The 22,190-nt window shown below is 41.5% G+C and overlaps 1 protein-coding gene and 1 pseudogene across 1 annotated transcript; one reads left to right on the top strand and one right to left on the bottom strand.

Moving 5' to 3' along the window:
- Positions 1-55: 55 nt before the first annotated feature.
- Positions 56-3,178, bottom strand: LOC139368460 (tubulin alpha chain-like). Its single transcript, XM_071107376.1, has 4 exons — positions 3,075-3,178; positions 1,478-1,700; positions 1,227-1,375; positions 56-1,122 (listed from the first exon to the last, which is right to left on the bottom strand). The coding sequence occupies exons 1-4, from the start codon at positions 3,075-3,077 to the stop codon at positions 142-144; spliced, it is 1,356 nt and encodes a 451-aa protein (XP_070963477.1). The 5' UTR covers positions 3,078-3,178; the 3' UTR covers positions 56-141.
- Positions 3,179-4,206: 1,028 nt separating this feature from the next.
- Positions 4,207-21,889, top strand: LOC139367310 (tubulin alpha chain-like; annotated as a pseudogene).
- The last annotated feature ends 301 nt before the right edge of the window (positions 21,890-22,190 follow it).

The following is a 22,190-nucleotide window of genomic DNA, read 5'->3' on the forward strand; positions in this document are numbered from 1 at the left end:
TGTCTTTCTATTTGTCAAAATAATGTTGTGAATAAAGACCAAGAGCACAAATGGCTAATTTAATTAAATATTTTATTAGGTATCATAATCAGATCATGCAACAGTAGCAATGTTTGACAATGTCTTGCCTGCAGGGACATTTCAATACTCCTCTCCCTCCTCCTCTCCCTCCCCCTCAATGGAGTCGACCCCTACCTCCTCGTAATCCTTCTCCAGGGCTGCCATGTCCTCTCTGGCTTCAGAGAACTCTCCCTCCTCCATGCCCTCACCCACATACCAGTGCACAAAGGCACGTTTAGCGTACATCAGGTCAAACTTGTGGTCAAGACGAGCCCAGGCCTCTGCCACAGCAGTGGTGTTGCTCAGCATGCACACAGCCCTCTGGACTTTGGCCAGGTCTCCACCTGGGACTACAGTGGGAGGCTGGTAGTTGATGCCAACCTTGAAGCCAGTTGGGCACCAGTCAACAAACTGAATAGAACGTTTGGTCTTGATGGTGGCAATAGCAGCATTGACATCTTTGGGCACCACATCACCACGGAACAGAAGGCAACAAGCCATATACTTGCCGTGGCGAGGGTCACATTTCACCATCTGATTGGCCGGCTCAAAGCAGGCATTGGTGATCTCAGAGACAGAGAGCTGCTCATGGTAAGCCTTCTCTGCAGAGATGACTGGGGCATAGGTGGCCAGAGGAAAATGAATACGTGGATAGGGCACCAAGTTGGTCTGGAACTCTGTCAGATCAACATTAAGGGCACCATCGAATCGAAGGGAAGCAGTAATGGAAGAAACAATCTGGCTAATGAGCCTGTTGAGGTTGGTGTAGGTGGGACGATCAATGTCGAGGTTCCTACGACAGATGTCATATATAGCCTCATTATCCACCATGAAAGCACAGTCAGAGTGCTCTAGGGTGGTGTGGGTGGTCAGGATGGAGTTGTAAGGTTCCACCACAGCTGTGGACACCTGGGGAGCTGGATAGATGGAGAACTCCAGCTTGGACTTCTTGCCGTAGTCAACAGACAGGCGCTCCATCAGCAGAGAGGTGAAACCAGAGCCGGTGCCACCTCCAAAGCTGTGGAAAACCAGGAAGCCCTGAAGGCCTGTGCACTGGTCAGCCTGAAGAGAAAGAGAAATATGTCAATAAAAGGAGGACAACAGATTTCCACATTCTGATCAGATAGTTGATCAAATATGTAATTCATTCATTCTGAGATAGCCACCAGTTTGCGGATCCTGTCCAACACCAGGTCAATGATCTCTTTGCCAATAGTGTAGTGTCCACGGGCGTAGTTGTTGGCAGCATCCTCTTTGCCGGTGATGAGCTGTTCAGGATGGAATAACTGCCGGTAGGTCCCAGTGCGCACCTCATCTGAGGAGAGAAAATGAACAGCTCATTAAGGAGCTCAAGAAAGCAGAGGAAATCCTTTTTGACATACCTTTATTTCAATTGAATGAGAACCAGGAAGCTTACCTATGACTGTGGGCTCCAGGTCTACAAACACAGCCCTGGGGACATGCTTTCCAGCCCCAGTCTCACTAAAGAAGGTGTTGAAGGAGTCGTCTCCTCCTCCGATGGTCTTGTCACTGGGCATCTGTCCGTCAGGCTGGATCCCATGTTCCAGGCAGTAGAGCTCCCAGCAGGCATTGCCAATCTGGACTCCAGCCTGACCCACATGGACAGAGATACACTCACGCTGGAAAATAAATGGAAAAATACTTAATCCTCTACAGGATCGGTGTCCCATCCTCGGGATGGTTAAGCTAAGGTAGGCTAATGTGATTAGCATGAGGTTGTAAGAAGCAAAAACAATTTCCAGGACATAGACATATCTGATAAGGGCAGAAAGCTTAAATTCTTGTTACTCTAACTGCACTGTCCAATTTACAGTAGCTATTCCAGTGAAAGAATACCATGCCATTGTTTGAGGAGAGTGCACAATTATGAACTTGAAAATGTATGAATAAACCAATTAGGCACATTTGGGCAGTCTTGATACAACATTTTGAACATATATGCAATGGTACATTGGATCAGATTAAAACCATCTAGTGGCCAAAGTCTAAATTGCACCTGGGTTACAGTAATTCATTATGGCCTTTCTCTTGCATTTCAAAGATGATGGTGCAAAAAAATGTAAACGCTGTTTTCTCTTAGTATTATCTTTTACCAGATATAATGTGTTAAATTCTCCTACATTATATGCATATCTTTGCTTCAGGTTCTGAGCTACAGGCAGTTAGATTTGGGTATGTCATTTTAGGCATTTAAAAAAAAAAAGGGGCCGATCCTTAAGAGGTTTTAATGTAGCAGAATTACAATACATTTGACAAAAATGTACACTTGCCAAAAACACCACCTAGTGGAAGACTGGGTAGTCTACATGTAAACTGAAGAACAGTATAAATGGAGACCAATAGCAGAGGAATCTTGCCATCTATAAACATATGACCACTATTAAACTGACAAGAAAGTCATATTACATCACTAAGGAATTAAAATGCAGCTGGCATCTGGAGAGGAATAGGTTTATTTTCAGGGTTAAACTAGACATAATGTTAGACATTTGTTACAGAAGAGAGACATATATTCCCCTTCTGTCCCCACCCAGTCTGCCCCCCCACACCTAGCAACACAATGAATGACAGTGAGAATATAATCCCATTTTATTACCATTTTAAATCAATTTCCTGGATAAATAATTGTTGCTGCCTATGATGAACATTGTATAATTCATGTTTTCAATAGCTAGCACAACTTCTGCATGCAAAATATAGTGCCCTTGTTCTTTCATTCCACTGCCATGCCAATTTATGTAATACCCTTGTATTAAACCGAAATAGCATGCAATACCATTTCCAAACGCTAATGCAGTCTAAACAAATATTCTGCACGAAAATGCTCAAAATCCCCCCAATCCAGAATTCATTGTCCGAGACAATAAGAATCGACCCATATAGCCACAATTAGGGTGTAATATTGTCTCATAATTGTATAAATTCTCATTAGAAAACATCAAAAACGTAATTATTTCAGGCTTATCATTGCTGAAAAAAACAACATGACTTACCATGTTTTCTAAGGAGGATCGAACAATAAGGGAAAATACAAAGCAATACGCAGAGAGATCCCTATTTGTGTCTGAATGAATGAGTGTATTCTCTGTCCGTCAGGGTCGACGCAAAAACTGCTGATGTAGAGGGGCGGCGCTTCCAGATTTATGCACAGGCAGTGTGCGTTGTGTAATTCGCCTATATGAGTGTGAAAATGACATTTTTAAAACGAAGCTTTTATGCTAATTGTATATTTTTTCGAGTTGTGCATTATGATAATTATTAAATGGTATGTAATTCAGGGAATGGAGAAGGTAGTGAATTGACCCTATGTCCTGTGTCACGCTTTTCGAATATATAGTTCACCCCAATTAAAAATGCCTATTATCATGAATACCCTTGAGAGTGAGCAATCCCATATTTAGGTGTAGGGACAGCTTTAGCATTAGGATTATTGACTGCAAATCAATGGGAGTGTTGGAAGTTACTGAAGGTCAGAATGCTCAAAGAAATCTTCCAATCTATCACTATAGGACAACCTAAAACACATACCCACATCTTAAATTATGGTTATATATAGATTTATGTCCAAAGTCCTTTTGTGGAACAGTACCAGATAAATAATTAAAAATGACAGAATCGGGGAAGGACGCTAATCTCACTGAAGCTCAGCCAGTGGTCCAATGATGCTGCTGAAGCCTATTTTTCTCCTCCTATCTCTCCTCCCTCTTTGTCCTATATTCTCTGGGCTGGTCACGTGATCACCGTGTCTTGCTCCTGAATGCGCTGGGCTGGCCTGAGTGTATTCTTTGTTAAGGAAGCGGTTTTTCTTTCTGCTATCTATCTAATTGAATATAGCCATAATGACCAAACATGTATTGACTTCAAGGGCTCAGGTCTGAGTTCCCTGATAAGTCTGCATCACCACACAGACTGTCCTGAAGGATTTACACAACAACCCAGGGTTGAAAAGCCTGCATTGTCAGACTATCCTGAGTGCTGGATTTTGTCTGGTAGTCATTGTAAGGTGAGCCCACAACGGTTTGGCGCAACGTGGCCCACCCTGCTCTCCTGAATCGGCATCGGGACCTGTCCTGGATGGTCGCCCACGAGATCCTCCCGGTCAGGGCCGTTATGCACTCACGGGGCATGGCGAGGACATCCGCGTGCCCCCGACCAGGCTGCGGCCAAGAAGAGTCGGTGAGGCACATGCTCTGGGAGTGCAGAGCCGCCAGGGACCTGTGGAAGGAAGCAGGCCTGATCACCTCGTGTCTGCCAGCAGGGGAGGACCTAACACCTCAGCTCGTGCTGTATGGGGTGGGCCGAAGGCCCATTCCATCGAAGGCCTTCACCAAGCTCTGGCCCACCCTCACGTGCCTGAAGGAAGCACTGTGGTCCTCCCGTAACCTGCTGGTAGCGAAAAACGTAGAGACCACCCCCCAGGCAGTGGCCATGGTAGCCACGGAAGCCCTGGGGTGGTATGGAAGGAAGGGGGCCTCGACCCCAGGCGAAGGGTCCCCCACAACACCCTAGGTCCCGGCGGCCACGGCCTGAAAGCGCTGCGGCGCCTAGGGCGATGCGCCTAGGGGAGGGATCTCCTCTGGGCCCCGAAGGACGGGATGATGATCTATTCAGAAGAGCAGGATGAGGTGAGCTTGATAAAGACTCACCCCGCTCCTGTACAAGGGACCGAAGACAGCCTTTTAACAAAGTGGCTTTTTAACATGTTTTTCATGTCTTAAAAACGTTTTACCTTTGTTAGATCATTAGTACACATTTTAAATGGCTTTTACAGATTTGATGTTTTTACAAGGAAAGTACTTTTATTCATGGTTGTTTTCATTGGTTTTAACAACATGTACTTTTTAGCAAATTTAAATGTAACTTTCAAATGCTGTGTTTTATGCTTTGTTGCCGTTTTTATGTGTATAAATGATGTAAAAAAATGTATGAGCTGTTTTTAAAAGGAAATGTGTCAAGAAAACTTTTCCAAAAGAAAAAAAGTCATTGTAAGTTCTTAACTGACTTGCCTAGTTAAATAAAGGTGAAATCATACAAAAACAACAAAAATACTGTAAAGTGAATAATTGCTTTGATACAGCCCCTCTGAAAATCCACTCAAAAGTATCTGAAACAAGCAATTTGTTTGTCTTTAGAGCTTTATTTTGGAATATTCTAAATATACCCTGTGAGCAAAACTGGTTGAAAAGACTTCATTTTAACAGGAAAACTGGTTGAAATCACAAGAAACAAAGATGAATGTCAATTGTGTGTTAATACAGTAAAGTGTGAGTGTGATTTAGGTCCACTGTAGAAGGAGCGGACAAGACGTGTGGTCTCATGCCTATACAATTCCCACACCGCAACAGATGACGGACAAGAAGCCCTGAAGTTAAACAGCAGCTGGATGGGAGTGGTCCACTATGGAATCTATGGATCGCACTCATGGTTTTCCAATGTAGTCAAAAAGCAGTTGTTGGCCTATACTGGTGATCTCTGTGAACACATTAAAGCTTTAAGGACTTTGTGATTATGATAAAAGCTTTCAAAAGTGGATTTTGAAATCAACAGCCATGTCTACAGTATCTGTGGCTTACTTCTTATTGCCGTTCATGCTTAAAAAACATATTCCACTGTAGGGCATAAATCTTAAATAGCTTTTTTTTTTATAGAGGTGATAAAAATAGACGTTTTTCATGATAAACAACGTTGTGTTTTTCTAGTGCTCTTCTCTCAGTGACTTCTGGAACAGATAATGGGGATATCATTTATAACCCTATGGGGATAGTGTATAGTTGCCATTGAGTCCCATGTGGTTAGCAACCAGGGTTGCCCCTGAGCCTTTCCACTTCGCTGCTGCATGTTGAATGACATACAATTATTTTTTATGGACATTTTTTCCCCCTTATCCAAACAAATCATGAAGCCATAGCAATGCCTCAAAAGGTTCGTTTAAACTGCCTTACCACATGCATTGTTTGGTATTTGTTTGTTAAAAGTCAAGGTTTAACCCATCCTTATCACAATTCTTTCCACCACAGTTTGTTCTTCCCCAGCTCATCCTACCATAGATAGAGAAAGGAGGTTTTAACTGTGTCCTCTATACCTCAGTATAAGAGAAAAGAAAAACAAGGAACTTGGACTTGGAGGGAAGCCTCAGTCACATCCCCCACCGGGGCAGCTGTGTCCTGCTCCTTTTTTACTGCTGCTGCTATTCAAGCTTGGTCATGTGACCAACAGATAAAGACGGTTTATGTGGATACTTGGCCTGTAACCAAGCAACTACGTTATTCATCACCTAGCAACGGATGGACCAAGGGAGGATGGGGGCTTGAGGGTTGGGTGTCTGTTGCTCCCTGTCCTAGATCTAGGCTTGAGTCATTGGGCCTCTATTATCAGCAGCACAGACAGTAGTTCTACAACAACCACAAATTCAAGTTTAGTTGGTGCAGTCAAACATTTGATCAATAATATCAGCTATTTAAGTCTACCCATGTTGATGAAGGCACCCATATTGAACAGTGCTTTTATAACTGAATGTGGTCAGGCTGCGACTGACCATAAATATTAAAACAAGCAACAGAATCTCTTGAAATGAATACAAATAATAATCACAATGACACTTGTACTTGGCCTACATTTTATTTGTTTGATTTTATATAACCTTTCTTAACTAGGCAAGTCAGTTAAGAACAAATTCTTATTACAACGACGGCCTACTGCGGGAGGATGCATTTTTTACATTTTTATAAATTAAATAAAAAATATAGGACAAAACACACATCACGACAAGAGAGACAACACAACACTACATAAAGAGAGACCTAAGATAACAACGTAGCACAGCAGCAACACATAATAACACAGCATGGTAGCAACACAACATGACAACAACATGGTAGCAACACAACATGGTAGCAGCACAAAACAGGATACAGACATTATTGGGCACAGACAACAGCACAAAGGGCAAGAAGGTAGAGACAACAATAAATCACGCAAAGCAGCCACAACTGTCAGTAAGAGTGTCCATGATTGTGTCTTTGAATGAAGAGACTGAGATAAAACTGTCCAGTTTGAGTGTTTGCTGCAGCAAACTGAAAAGACGAGCGACACAAGGATGTGTGCGCTTTGGGGACCTTTAACAGAATGTGACTGGCAGAACGGGTGTTGTATGTGAAGGATGACGGCTGCAGTAGATATCTCCGATAGGGGGGAGTGAGGACAGTGTACCGTCTAGCCATACTCCCAAGTACTTGTATGAGGTGAGTACCTCAAGCTCTAAACCCTCAGAGGTAGTAATCACTCCCATGGAGAGAGAGGCATACTTCTTACCAAATCACATGACCTTTGTTTTGGAGGTGTTCAGAATAAGGTTGAGGGCAGAGAAAGCTTGTTGGACACTAAGAAAGAAAGCTTTGTTGTAGAGAGTTTAAACCCGGGAGGGGCCAGCTGAGTATAAGACTGTATCATCTGCATATAAATGGATGAGAGAGCTTCCTACTGCCTGAGCTATGTTGTTGATGTAAATTGAGAAAGGCGTGGGGTACACCCTTGGTGACAGGCAGTGGCTGAGATAGCAGATTTTCTGACTTTATACAATGCACTCTTTGAGAGAGATAGTTAGCAAACCAGGCCAAAGACCCCTCAGAGACACTAATACTCCTTAGCCGGCCCACAAGAATGGATCTATGGTCTACCGTATCAAAAGCTTTGGCCAAGTCAATAAAAATAGCAGCACAACATTGCTTAGAATCAAGGGCAATGGGGACATCATTGAGGACCTTTAAGGTTGCAGTGACACATCCATAACCTGAGTGGAAACCAGATTGCATACCAGAGAGAATACTATAGACACCAAGAAAGAGTGTCAGTTGATTATTGACAGGTTTTTCCAACACTTTGACAAACAGGGCAAAATAGAAATAAGCCTATAACAGTTAGGATCAGCTCGATCTCACCTTTAAATAAAGAACGAACCGTGGCTGCCTTCAAAGCAATGGGAACATCCCCAGAGAGGAGAGACAGATTAAAAAGGTCAAAGATAGGCTTGGCGATGATAGAGGCAGCAACCTTAAATAAGAAAATGTCACATCTAGTCCTGTCACGCCCTCTAGTGCTCATCCTGTGTCGCCTTGACCTGCCGCCACTCCTGTGTGTGTGTGTGTGTGTGTGTGTGTGTGTGTGTGTGTGTGTGTGTGTGTGTGTGTGTGTGTGTGTGTGTGTGTGTGTGTGTGTGTGTGTGTGTGTGTGTGTGTGTGTGTGTGTGTGTGTGTGTGTGTGTGTGTGTGTGTGTGTGTGTGTGTGTGTGTGTGTGTGTGTGTGTGTGTCTGTGTGTGTCTGTATGTGATTGTGTGGGCAGAGACAGGTGTGCTCGAGTCAGAGCAGATCCCCACCAGCTGCAATCTGTTCCATAGTCAAGACTACAAATACTCAGTTCTGCCACCTCCACACTGCCAGATTGTAATCTCTGCTCAGTCAGTCCATGTGTCCTGGTTTCCCTTGCCTGATGGTGTTTTCCTCTCCGCTATAGTTCTGCCTGCTCTGACTCTGGTCCCTGTCTCCAGTCCAACTTCTCGTCAGTCCTGCTACTCTGTCCTGGATTCCTCACTTTACGCTCCCTTGGATTCCCCTCCGGACCTCCCAACACCTCTCGCCTCACCCTCAGCCTCCGCATCTGGTTTCCTGCAACCCGCCCAAGCTTCCCCTGACCTGCACTCAATCTTCCCCCTCCCGTGTTTTAATAAATACCTTGGTTACCTCATCCCAGTCTCCTCGTCTGAGTCTGCTCTTGATTTCACCTGTTCCGCTCCGCATGACAGTAAGGGTCTAAACCCTCTGACCCAGATGTTTTTTTGGGGTCATACATTTGACTATTAGTTAAACAATCCATGATAATATCAGTGGATCATAGGGGGATCTCTCTCAGTGGATGGGAGGGCCTTCATTCTGCAAGGTTGATCTAATCACAAGAATGAATGTAGAATAGATTACACGTTTGCCACAGGGTTTATATTGTGTGCTCTATAGAATAGATTACACTCTTGCCACAGGGTTTATATTGTGTGCTCTATAGAGCTAGGCCTATCGATTGTATGGGTTTCTTTGAAGCAGCTTGGAGGTGGTGAGACAGTAACTAGGTTAGGTTGACAAATGGAGTGTGACATTGTATCTGACTGTCATGCATTTTTCTGCTGATAATATGAATGAAGCAGGCTTTGGCGCATAAATCTTCAAAGCATTTTTATATCATATGCAGAATATACATTTGACCTATATAGATTAAAAAACTTAAATTAGGTCAGGACTGAGCTGAAACATAATTATTTCTAAATACTGTTAAATGAAGTGATAAAAACAAAATTAAAATTCCATTACTCAAATCAGGGATATGCTAAATAGACATTTTTTTTAGTGGTCAGTTATTGCAATGAATCAATTTGTGGCAAATTATTTCAGAGTAATGCAGAATTGACGCACATTGCACAATGGGTGGGGTTCTAGGGGGGTGCTTAATGACGATGGTCTCGTTTATCCAATGTGAAAAGCAGGGTTTTCTTTACTGGACAGATTTACCATGACTTGCCCAATAGCATTAAAGCAGACATAGTCGTCAGGGCAACACTTTTTTTATTTCACCTTTATTTAACCAGGTAGGCCAGTAGAGAACAAGTTCTCATTTACAACTGCGACCTGGCCAAGATAAAGCAAACAGTGCAACAAAAACAACAACACAGAGTTACACATGGGATAAACAGACGTACACAATAGAAAAATCTATGTACAGTGTGTGCAAATGTAGTAAGATTAGGGAGGTAAGGCAATAAATAGGCCATAGTGGAGATATAATTACAATTTAGTATTAACACTGGAGTGAAACATGTGCAGATGATGATGTTCAAGTAGAGATACTGGGGTGCAAAAGAGCAAAAAAATAACATGGGGATGAGGTAATTGGGTGGGCTATTTACAGATGGGCTGTGTACAGGTGCAGTGATCGGTAAGCTGCTCTGACAGCTGATGCTTATAGTTAGTGAGGGATATATAAGTCTCCAGCTTCAGTGACTTTTACAATTCGTTCCAGTCATTGGCAGAAGAGAACTGGAAGGAAAGGCGGCTAAAGTAGGTGTTGGCTTTGGGGACGACCAGTGAAATATACCTGCTGGAGCGTGTGCTACGACTGGGAGTTGCTATGGTGACCAGTGAGCTGAGATAAGGCAGGGTTTTACCTAGCAAAGACTTATAGATGACCTGGAGCCAGTGCGTTTGGCGACGGATATGTAGCGAGGGCCTTCCAACGAGAGCATACAGGTCGCAGTGGTGGGTAGTATATGGGGCTTTAGTGACAAAACAAATGGCATTGTGAGAGACTACATCTAGTTTGCTGAGTAGAGTGTTGGAGGCTATTTTGTAAATGACATCGCAGAAGTCAAGGATCGGTAGGATAGTCCGTTTTACAAGGGTATGTTTGGTAGCATGAGTGAAGGAGGCTTTGTTGCGAAATAGGAAGTGTGTATATGTATTATTATTATTTTTAGCTTGGCAGGTGGGACTCAAAACAGGTGGGGCTCTGCCCTACCTGCCCTGAGTGACGGGTCGCCACTGACTGTACCAGTTCGCGGCTGTTTGCAATGCATAGTCATCGTCACTCATCAGTAATGTAGGCCTACAAGCACGTGCACCAATAGGGCAGTAGTGCAGTAGTGCTAAACAATTAGTGCTTTCTGAAGTCGGTTCGATATTTTTGACATTAAATGTACTATGCGTTATGTGGATTGAATGCTGTAACAGCACAGAAACAATTAAAACAATTAATAAAAATCCATTGATGGTAGTGTCTGTCCATTAGTGCTTATAACTTATTAACCATAATTTATTCACATTACTTTACTTTAATAAAATATTTCAATTGTTATGTATATTACATCTGTTTAATTTGATGACTTTATTATTTAATTCCAAGTCATCATCTCATCTCTATAGAGCTGCTGCCAATGCTGTCTGACTAAATACAATTACTGCTGAATACCAATTACCAATCACTTTGATCATGTATTTTCAGGTAAAGATACCTCTTGAAGCATTTGCTCTCTATCCCTCAAGCACGCATTTTTCTGTCGCTTTTACATAGCAGGAGTAAAAGAAACACAGACTGAGAAGTAGGCACGCAATAAATTATGGTCATTGCAGTTAATTGCCATGTTTTCTGCGATAAATTACTGTATGTAGAATATTGGCCTTTTGGAAACTACAACTCCCTACTACATTGCACAGTTCGGGTTTGATCTGTCTTATCTACAGATAAACTCAACAATGTGCGCATCGAGCTCACAGAAAAAAAGAAAGAAATAGAATTCAAATAATTGAACCAAGTCAGTCAATTAGTTGTTTAAAAACCGAATAAAAAAATATTGGTTAATCGCTCATCACCTACGGTGCAGAGCACATGCCCCTTTGCCCGTCTCTAAAATGCCCTTTTCAGTGGTGATAGCCTATAATTTCCCCCAAAATGTTTTTTTTTTTTTTGGCATACAATTTTTGTCCTTGATGGTCTAAACCCATTGCCCGCACGTCTCCATTAAAATCTGAAATATTCTTCAGAAGCAAAAAGTTGCAGTTGTTGATTGTTTACCAATGACCAGTCATCAGCATTGCTGCACAAAGGTGGGCGCACATATCCAGGTTAGTGACCAAAAGGAATTTGTTTCAAATCCACCAGTTTTGCCTGTCAATAACAGAGGAGGTCTACATAATTCATCCATATAAAATACAGTTTGTCAATCTGCTACTGACTCATCTTTGCCAGAACAATAGGCTACCTGGTGATTTGACTTAACAGTTTAATAGTTCAGATAGGCCTCGTTTGGGTGGCTACTGGAAATACAGTACCAGTCAAAAGTTTGGACACACCTACTCCTTCAAGGGTTTTTCTTTATTTTTCCTATTTTCTACATTGTAGAATAATAGTGAAGACATCAAAACTGTGAAATAACACATGGAATCATGTAGTAACCAAAAAAGTGTTAAACAAATCAAAACTTATTTTGTATTTTATAGAATCTTCAAAGTAGCCACCCTTTGTCTTGATGACAGTCACCTGGAATGCATTTCAATTAACAGGTGTGCCTTCTTAAATGTTAATTTTTGGAATTTCTTTCCAGTTGTGTTGTGACAGGGTAGGGATGGTATACAGAAGATAGCCCTATTTGGTAAAATACAAAGTCCATATTATGGCAAGAACAGCTCAAATAAGCAAAGAGAAACAGTCCATTATTTCTTGAAGACGTGAAGGTCAGTCAATCTGGAAAATGTCAATAACTTTGAAAGTTTCCTCAACTGCAGTCAAAAAACCCATCAAGCTCTATGATGGAACTGGCTCTCATGAGGACTGTCACAGGAAAGGAAGACTCAGAGTTACCTCTGCTGCAGAAGATAAGTTCATTAGAGATATCAGCCTCAGAAATTGCAGCCCAAATAAATGCTTCACAGAGTTCAAGTAACAGACACATCTCAACATCAACTGTTCAGAGGAGACTGTGTGAATCAGGCCTTCATGGTCGAATTGCTGCAACAACAAAAAAAAACCTAAAGAACAACAATAAAAAGAAGAGAATTGCTTGGGCCAAGAAACACGAGCAATAGCTTTGTTCTGATGAGTGCAAATTTGAGATTTTTGGTTCCAACCACCGTGTCTCTGTGAGATGCAGAGTAGGATCATCTCTGCATGTGTGGTTCCCACGGTGAAGCATGGAGGAGGAGGTGTGATGGTGTGGGGGTGCTTTGCTGGTGACACTGTGGTTGATTTATTTATAATTCAAGGCACATTTACCCAGCATGGTTACCACAGCATTCTGCAGCGATACGCCATCCCATCTGGTTTAGTGGGACTATCATTTGTTTTTCATCAGGACAATGACCCAAAACACACCTCCTGGCTGTGTAAGGGCTATTTGACCAAGCAGAGTGGTGGAGTGCTGCATCAGATGACCTGGCCTCAACAATCACCCGACCTCAACCCAATAGAGATGGTTTGGGAAGAGTTGGACCACAGAGAACAGCCAACAAGTGCCAACAAGTGCTCAGCTTATGTTGGAACTCCTTCAAGACTGTTGGAAAAGCATTCCAGGTGAAGCTGGCTAAGAGAATTTCAAAAGTGTGCAAAGCTGTCATCAATGCAAAGGGTGGCTACTTTGAAGAATCTCAAATAAAAAATCTATCTAGATTTGTTTAACACTTTTTTGGTTACTACATTATTCCATATTCTGTTATTTCATAGTTTTGATGTGTACATTATTATTCTACAATGTAGAAAATAGTAAAAATAAAGAAAAACTATTTAATGAGTATGTGTGTCCAAACTTTTGACTGGTACTGTATGTCTAAAGACAAGCAGCTGTGACATCGCACTACCTCCAATATTATGGAATGAAGATGTAACATATTTGGGCAAATTTATTATGATAATTGTGAGGAGGAACAGGGCTACCCGGCTGACAATGAGCACTCTGTAGGCAGGCTGACCTCCAAAGTGAATGCAAGCTGCAGACAGAACATGCTTTTCATCTGATTCTGCAACCTCTACTAGAAGTAGATCATATCATTTTGTTTGCTCTGGACTCCAGAGAAGTGACATGATATATCCCTAACATGAATGACTTTCAGCTCCAAATGCAGGTGTAAAAGTTTATTTCTTTCGTCTCTCTTGCATTTTGAAAATGAAAAAAATTATTACAAATCTATGGCTGTAAAGACAGGCTACACAGCAATTTGTCCAGTGTTGATTTTTCAGTATAACATTTCATTTGATAACATTGACTCAGGAATAAACTCCACTCTGTAAGAGTGAAATTAACACTCAGTGGTGTAAAAGAACCCCCAGTGTTGTTGTAGCTAGAGTTATTGTTTTACACTGTGGAGAGTAAAACAGTCCCATCAAAACCACACCCATCATTATCATATTTCCCAGCATGCTCTACTGCAGTTAGATTTTTTGGGGATTGTTTTTAATATCTGTGATTATATACTGAAAAAATATATAAATGCAACAATTGTAACATGTTTTAATCAGTTACAGTTCATATAAGGAAATTAGTCAATTGAAATGAATTCAATAGGCCTTAATATATGGATTTCACATGACTGGGCAGGGGCGCAACCATGGGTAGGCCTGTGATGGCATAGGCCCACCGACTGGGGAGCCAGCCCCCAGCAAATCAGAATAAATCTATCCCCAGAAAAGGGCATTGTTAAAGACAGAAATACTCCTCAGTTTCATCAGCTGTCGTAAACCAGATGATGAGGTCCTGGGCTTGTGATGATACACATGGTTTGCGGTTGTGAGGCCTGTTGGATGTACTGTCAAATTCTCTAAAATGATGTTGGAGGTGGCTTATGGTAGAGACATTAACATTCAATAATCTGGCAACAGCTCTGGTGGACATTCCTGTAGTCAGCATGCCGTTTACGCGCCCCCTCAACACTTGAGACATCTGTAGCATTGTGTTGTGTGACAAAACTGCACATTTTAGAGTGGCCTTTTATTGTACAAGGTGCACCTGTGTAATGATCATGCTGTTTAATCAACTTCACTGCAACAGAGATAAATCATCAACACTTTCAAAAGTGTTATTTTAACACCACCAGTACAGTGGGACTCATGTGTTCACTAAAAATAGTGTACATTTTACACTTTCAGATAGAAATGGGGGAACATTTTCAGAGTTAAATCTTTAGCACGTTCAAATGTCTTATTTTAACTTCAGAGTTAAATGTACACCATGGATTTTGCTGTGTACATTTGCATAGTGATTGATGTAGACTTTACTGTGAAATGTTTGCTTACGAGCCATTCCCAACGATGCAGAGTTTAAAAATAATAATACAAATAAAATAAAATTGGAATAAAATAACATTTTGCTATATACAGGGAGTACCACTACCAGATTCATGTGCAGAGGTGCAAGGTATTTGAGGTAGATATGTAAATGAAGGCAGGGTAAAGTGACTAGACGTTGATAATTGATAATAATAAGAGGAAAAGAAAGAACAGAGTAGCAGCAGCAAATGATGAATGTAAAAAGTGTTTGTGTATGGATGTGCATGTGTTTGTGTTGTGTCAGTAAGCTTATGTGTCTACAGTGCCTTCAGAATGTATTCACACCCCTTGACTTTTTCCACATTTTGTCGTGTTACAGACGGAATTTAAAATAAATTCAATTGAGATGTTTTGTCACTGGTCTACACACAATATCCCATAAAGTCAAAGTAGAATTATGTTTTTGAAAGTGTTTACAGGTTAATTAAACATTTTAAGCTGAAATGTCATGAGTCTTGAATGTCTTGAACCCCTTTGCTATGGCAAGCCTAAATAAGTTCAGGAGTAAAAATGTGCTTAACAAGTGATTTTTTTTAATGACAACCTCATCTCTGTACATACAATTATCTGTATGACCCCTCAGTCGAACAGTGAATTTTCAAACACAGAGTCAACCACAAAGACCAGGGAGATTTTACAATGCCTCGCGAAGAAGGTAATCAATTGTAAGATCGGTTAAAAAAAGCAGACTGAATATCTCTTTGAGCATGGGGGATATTATTAATTACACTTTGGATGGCGTATCAATACACCCAGTCTCTACAGAGAAACAGGCGTCCTTCCTAACTCAGTTGCCAGAGAGTATCTCAGCTTTGGCAAAAAAAAAAGGTAGGTGTATAATTAAGAACAGTATCTTGCAGGATTCAATAGTTGGAAATATAAGACTTGTTGCCCTGTCATTTTCTCTGCGATTGTCATTCTAATGGAATCCAGACAGAACAAGACCCTGTACTCTAACATTTACATCAAAATGTGCAAAGTTATGGGCAAAGACACAAAACATCCACATTACATTAAATATTTTTCTTGATCAAATAACATGGAAAACCACTTTTTGTGCAGTGTTAATTTAAAATCCTACAATCCGCTTAATGTAAATAAATGTACATTACTGTATTTTACATTGGCAGGTCATCTAGGTTTGTACCTGTAGACTTTCGATCCCCATGAAGCAAAACAATGCACAATACAGTAATTAAGCACATTGAGACATCAAGTGGTTTGTGATGATGTGCCTCAGTTGGCAGAGCATGGTACTTGCAATGCTAGGGTTGTGGGTTCTATTCCCATGGGGGACCAGTATGAAAATGTATGCACTCACTACTGTAAATTGCTCTGGATTAGCGTCTTCTAAAATAGAAAAGGAATAAATAGACCATTTTAAGTTTTCACATAGAAAAAAGGTGCATTTGCAAAGTATTTCAAGAAACTGGAAAACATATATCAAGCAAGTGTTTTCATATTCAGATTATCAGATTAACTGTTTTGTACAGATAATTATCAGACTACAAAATGCTGGTAAACACTCAAATACACTTAGTTTAAATGTACATTTAGTTTAAAAGTAGTGTACTGGGCCTTTACTGGTCCTGTATAAGCACCCCGTCCAAAATAATCGCAGCACCCTCAACCCCAAGCTTCTTACTGCGGCTATGACCCTGTACAGAATAATTTTTTTTCCAAAACATGCATCCTGTTTGCATCAAGGCGCTAAAGAAACACTGCAAAAATGTGGCAAAGCAATTCACTTTTTGTCCTGAAAAAAAGTGTTATGTTTAGGGCAAATCTAATACAACACACAACTGAGTACCACTCTCCATATTTTCAAGCATAGTGGTGGCTGCATCATGTTATGGGTATGCTTGTAATCGTTAAGGACTGGGGAGTTTGTCAGAATAAAAACTAAATGGAATGGAGCTAAGCACGGGTAAATCCTAGAGGAAAACCTGGTTCAGTCTACTTTCCACCGAACACTGGGAGATGAATTCACCTTTCAGCAGGACAATAACCTAAAACACAAGGCCAAATCTACACTGGTGTTTCTTACCAAGAAGACAGTGAATGTTCCTGTGTTTTGACGTGTATCTACTTGAAAATCTATGGTAAGATCTTAAATTGGTTGTCTAGCAATGATCAACAACCAATTTGACAGAGCTAGAATAATTTTGAAAAGAATAATGGGCAAATGTTGCACAATCCAGGTGTGGAAAGCTCTTAGACGTACTCAGAAAGACTCACAGCTGTAATCGCAGCCAAAGCTGCTTTTTTGTTGTATTTTTACCGCAATTGGTAGTGAAAGTTTTGTCCCATTCCTGCAACTCCCCTACGGACTTGGGAGAGACAAAGATCGAGAGTCATGCGTCCTCCGAAACACAACCCTGCCAAGCCGCACTGCTTCTTGACACACTGCTCGTTTAACCGAGAAGCCAGACGCACCAATGTGTTGGAGGAAACACCATTCAGCTGGCGACCGAAGTCAGCTTGCAGGTGCCCAAGGAGTCGCTAGAGCGCTATGGGACAAGGAAATCCCGGCCGGTCAAATCATCTCCTAACCCGGACGACGCTGGGCCAATTGTGCTCCGCCTCACGGGTCTCCCAGTCACGGCCGGCTGTGACACAGCCTGGGATCGAACCTGGGTCTGTAGTGATGCCTCAAGCACTGTGATGCAGGGTCTAGACCGCTGCACCACTCAGGAGGCCCTGACATTTTTTGGGGTTGAGCACATGCCCCCCAAAAGGTCTGTGCACAGCCCTGTAGTCATATATCGGTGATGGAGAGCCTACGTTATACTAGCATAACCTACAATAAGGCAGATATAAATTATTCTGGATTATTTAGCCTTTTATAGAGCCGAAAACAATCTGATGCTGTGAAAGCTGTTACAATGTTACTACCTTCACTCACTGCAATGATACACTGTTACACTGCTGCAACAAAGTCTGTCTTCCTCTTCTATCAGCAAAGTAGCTCCCTCTTTTATAAACTATTTTGAGGTAGGCATATGAATGATTTGTTTTTAATACCGAGAAGATATTCTGATTGTATAGAACAAGTGTCCAAACATTTTTGTTAGAGTTTGATTCTAATTAAATAAGGTTTTCCTCACCAGCGTGAGTGCAGATCTGTCCACGTGAGTCAGGCTGGGCAATGCCTGCAGGAAGCTCTACTGCCTGGAACATGGGATCCAGCCACATGGACAGATGCGACAAGACCATCGGAGGAGGAGATTACTTCCTCACCTTCTTCAGTGAGACCGGTACTGGAATTTATGTCCCCAGGGCTGTGTTTGTAGACCTGGAGCCTACAGTCATAGGTAAGCCTTGTTTCTTATCGAAAAGAGGTGTGGCTGCATATGATTCCTTGCTTTCTTGGTATTGAGCTCCTCATTCAAGACCTTCCTGAGCTGCTAATTTTCTCTCCTCAGATGAGGTGTGCACTGGGACTTACCGCCAGTTATCCATGCTGAACAACTCATCACTGGCAAAGAGGATGCTGCCAACAATTACGGCTGTGGACACCACTATTGGCAAAGAGATCATTGACCTGGTGCTGGAAAGGATCTGCAAACTGGTGGGTATATTAATGAATGAATAAATTCATGAATTAAATGTTTGATCAACTAAATAATTTGAATGTGGAATCTTAAACTTATCTTTACCGTGCTTTCAGAAAGTACTCACACCCCTTGACTTTTTCCACATTTTGTTGTGTTACAGCCATTGGCGGCAGGTAGCCTGTTGGTTAGAGCATTGGGCCAGTAACCGAAAGGTTGCTGAATAATTGAATCCCTGAGCTGACAAGATAAAAATCTGTTGTTCTGCCCCTGAACAAGGCAGATAACCCACTGTTCTCCAGTAGGCTGTCATTGTAAATAAGAATGAGTTCTTAACTGACTTGCCTAGTTAAATAAAGGTTAAATATATATATTTTTTAAAATAAACAGCCTTTGTTTTTCAGGATAAAACTAAACGGAATGGAGCTAAGCACAGGCAAAATTCTAGAGGAAAACATGGTTCACCTTTCAGCAGCACAATAACCTTAAACACAAGGCCAAATCTACACTAGAGTTGGTTACCAAAAAGAAAGTGAATGAGTGACCGAATGACAGTTTTGACTTAAATCTACTTGAAAATCAATGGAAAGACCTAAAAATGGTTGTCTAGCAATGATCAACAACCAATTTGACAGAGCTAGAAGAATTTTGAAAAGAATAATGGGCAAATATTGCACAATCCAGGTGTGGAACGCCCTTAGAGACTTGCCCAGAAAGACTAATCGCTGTTAAAGGTGCTTCTACAAAGTATTGATTTAGGGGTGTGAATACTTATGTAAATTAGATATTTCTGTATTTCATTTTCAATACATATGTTAAAATTTCAAAAACATGTTTTCACGATCATTATGGGGTTTTGTGTGTAGATGGGTGAAACAGAATATATTTAATCAATTTTGAATTCAGGCTGTAACACAACAAAATGTGGAATAAGTCAAGAGGTTTGAATACTTTCTGAAGGCACTACACATGTCCCTTTTTTATCCTCAAGCTGATCAGTGCACAGGCCTTCAGGGCTTCCTGGTTTTCCACAGCTTTGGAGGAGGCACCGGCTCTGGTTTCACCTCCCTGCTGATGGAGCGCCTGTCTGTTGACTACGGCAAGAAGTCCAAACTGGAGTTCTCCATCTATCCAGCTCCCCAGGTGTCCACAGCTGTGGTGGAACCTTACAACTCCATCCTGACCACCCACACCACCCTAGAGCACTCTGGCTGTGCCTTCATGGTGGATAATGAGGCTATATATGACATCTGTAGTAGGAACCTCGACATTGAGCATCCCACCTACACCAACCCCAACAGGCTCATTAGCCAGATTGTTTCCTCCATCCCTGCTTCCCCTCGATATGATGGTGGCCCTTAATGTTGATCTGACAACTGGTGCCCTATCCACGTATTCATTTTCCTCTAGCTACCTATGCCCCAGTTATCTCTGCAGAGAAGGCATACCGTGAGCAGCTCACTGTCTCTGAAATCACCAATGCCTGCTTTGAGTCAACCAATCAGATGGTGAAATGTGACCCTTGCCATGACAAGTACATGGCATGTTGCCTTCTGTACCATGGTGATGTGGTGCCCAAGTATCTCAATGCTGCTATTGCCACCATCAAGACCAAACATAACATCCAATTCGTTGACTGGTGCCCAACTGGCTTCAAGGTTGGACTCAACTATCAGCATCCCACTGTGGTCCCTGGTGGAGACCTGGCCAAAGTCCAGAGGGCTGTGTGCATGCTGAGCAACACCACTGCTGTGGCAGATCCCTGGGCTCGTCTTGACCACAAGTTTGACCTGATTTACGCCAAACGTGCCTTTGTGCACTGATACAGTTGAAGTCGGAAGTTTATATACACCTTAGCTAAATACATCTCAACTCATTTTTTCACAATTTCTGACATTTAGTCCTAGTACAAATTTCATGTCTTAGGTCAGTTAGGATCGTCACTTTATTTTAAGAATGTGAAATGTCAGAATAATAGTTGAGAGAATGATTTACTTCAGCTTTTATTTCTTTCATCACATTCCTAGTGGGTCAGAAGTTTACGTACACTCAATTAGTATTTGGTAACATGGCCTTTAAATTGTTTAACTTTGGTCAAATGTTTTGGGTAGCCTTCCACAAGCTTCCCACAATAAATTGGGTGAATTTTGGCCCATTTCTCCTGACAGAGCTGGTGTAACTGAGTCAGGTTTGTTGGCCTCCTTGTCCATGTGGAAGACCCATTTACAAACAAGCTTTAACTTCCTTACTGATGTCTTGATATGTTGCTTCAATATATCCACATCATTTTCCTACCTCATGATGCCATCTATTTTGTGAAGTGCACCAGTCCCTCCTGCAGCAAAGCACCCCCACAACATGATGCTACCCCCATGCTTCACGTTTGGGATGGTGTTCTTCGGCTTGCAAGCCTCCCCCTTTTTCCTCGAAACATAACGATGGTCATTATGGCCAAACAGCTCTATTTTTGTTTCATCAGACCAGAGGACATTTGTCCAAGAAGTACGATCTTTGTCCCCATGTGCAGTTGTACACCGTAGTCTGGCTTTTTTATGTCGGTTTTGGAGCAGTGGCTTCTTCCTTGCTGAGCGGCCTTTCAAGTTATGTCAATATAGGACTCGTTTTACTTTGGATATATATACTTTTGTACGTGTTTCCTCCAGCATCTTCACAAGGTCCTTTGCTGTTATTCTGGGATTGATTTGCACTTTTCGCACCAAAGTATGTTCATCTCTAGGAGACAGAATGTGTCTCCTTTCTGAGAGGTATGACCGGTGCGTGGTCCCATGCTGTTTATACTTGCATACTATTATTTGTACAGATGAACGTGGTACCTTCAGGCATTTGGAAATTGCTCCCAAGGATGAACCAGACTTGTGGAGATCTTGGCTGATTTCTTTTGATTTTCCCATGATGTCAAGCAGAGGCACTAAGTTTGAAGGTAGGCCTTGAAATACATCCACAGGTGCACCTCCAATTGACTCAAATTATGTCAATTAGCCTATCAGAAGCTTCTTAAGCCATGACATCATTTTCTGGAATTTTCAAACTGTTTAAAGGCACAGTCAACTTCGTGTATGTAAACTTCTTACCCACTGGAATTGTGATACAGTGAATTATAAGTGAAAGAATCTGTCTGTGAACAATTGTTGGAAAAATGACTTAGTAGATGTCCTAGCCGACTTTCGAAAACTATAGTCTGTTAACAAGATATTTGTGTAGTGGTTGAAAAACGAGTTTTAATGACTCTAACCTAAGTGTATGTAAACATCCGACTTCAACTGCATGGTATGTGGGTGAGGGCATGGAGGAGGGAGAGCTCTCTGAAGCCAGAGAGGGCATGGCAGCCCTGGAGAAAGATTATGAAGAGGTGGGGGTTGACTCCATTGAGGGTAAGGGATAGGGGTACTAAATGGAAAACTAGGTGCTACTTATTCAGGAAGCAGAAGTTCTAAACATGATTTCAAAAGCATTTGTATTAAAATGCAGTGAATCAAGTGACTACTGTATTGGAAAAATAAATGTATTGTCTGACAAAAGTATTTTCTTTTTTTAAATAATTGTCTTATTAAATGTATTTCACTTTGTATATCTATAGTTGTCATGAATTTGGTAAATAAAGCACACAATCAGGTTTTAGTAACACTTTACATTGTTGTTTTTATTCCTGTGAAATAACACTGTAATAATATTGTTAACAATAT

Source organism: Oncorhynchus clarkii, chromosome 16, assembly GCF_045791955.1.
Source record: "Oncorhynchus clarkii lewisi isolate Uvic-CL-2024 chromosome 16, UVic_Ocla_1.0, whole genome shotgun sequence".
NCBI classification, from domain to species: Eukaryota; Metazoa; Chordata; class Actinopteri; order Salmoniformes; family Salmonidae; genus Oncorhynchus; species Oncorhynchus clarkii.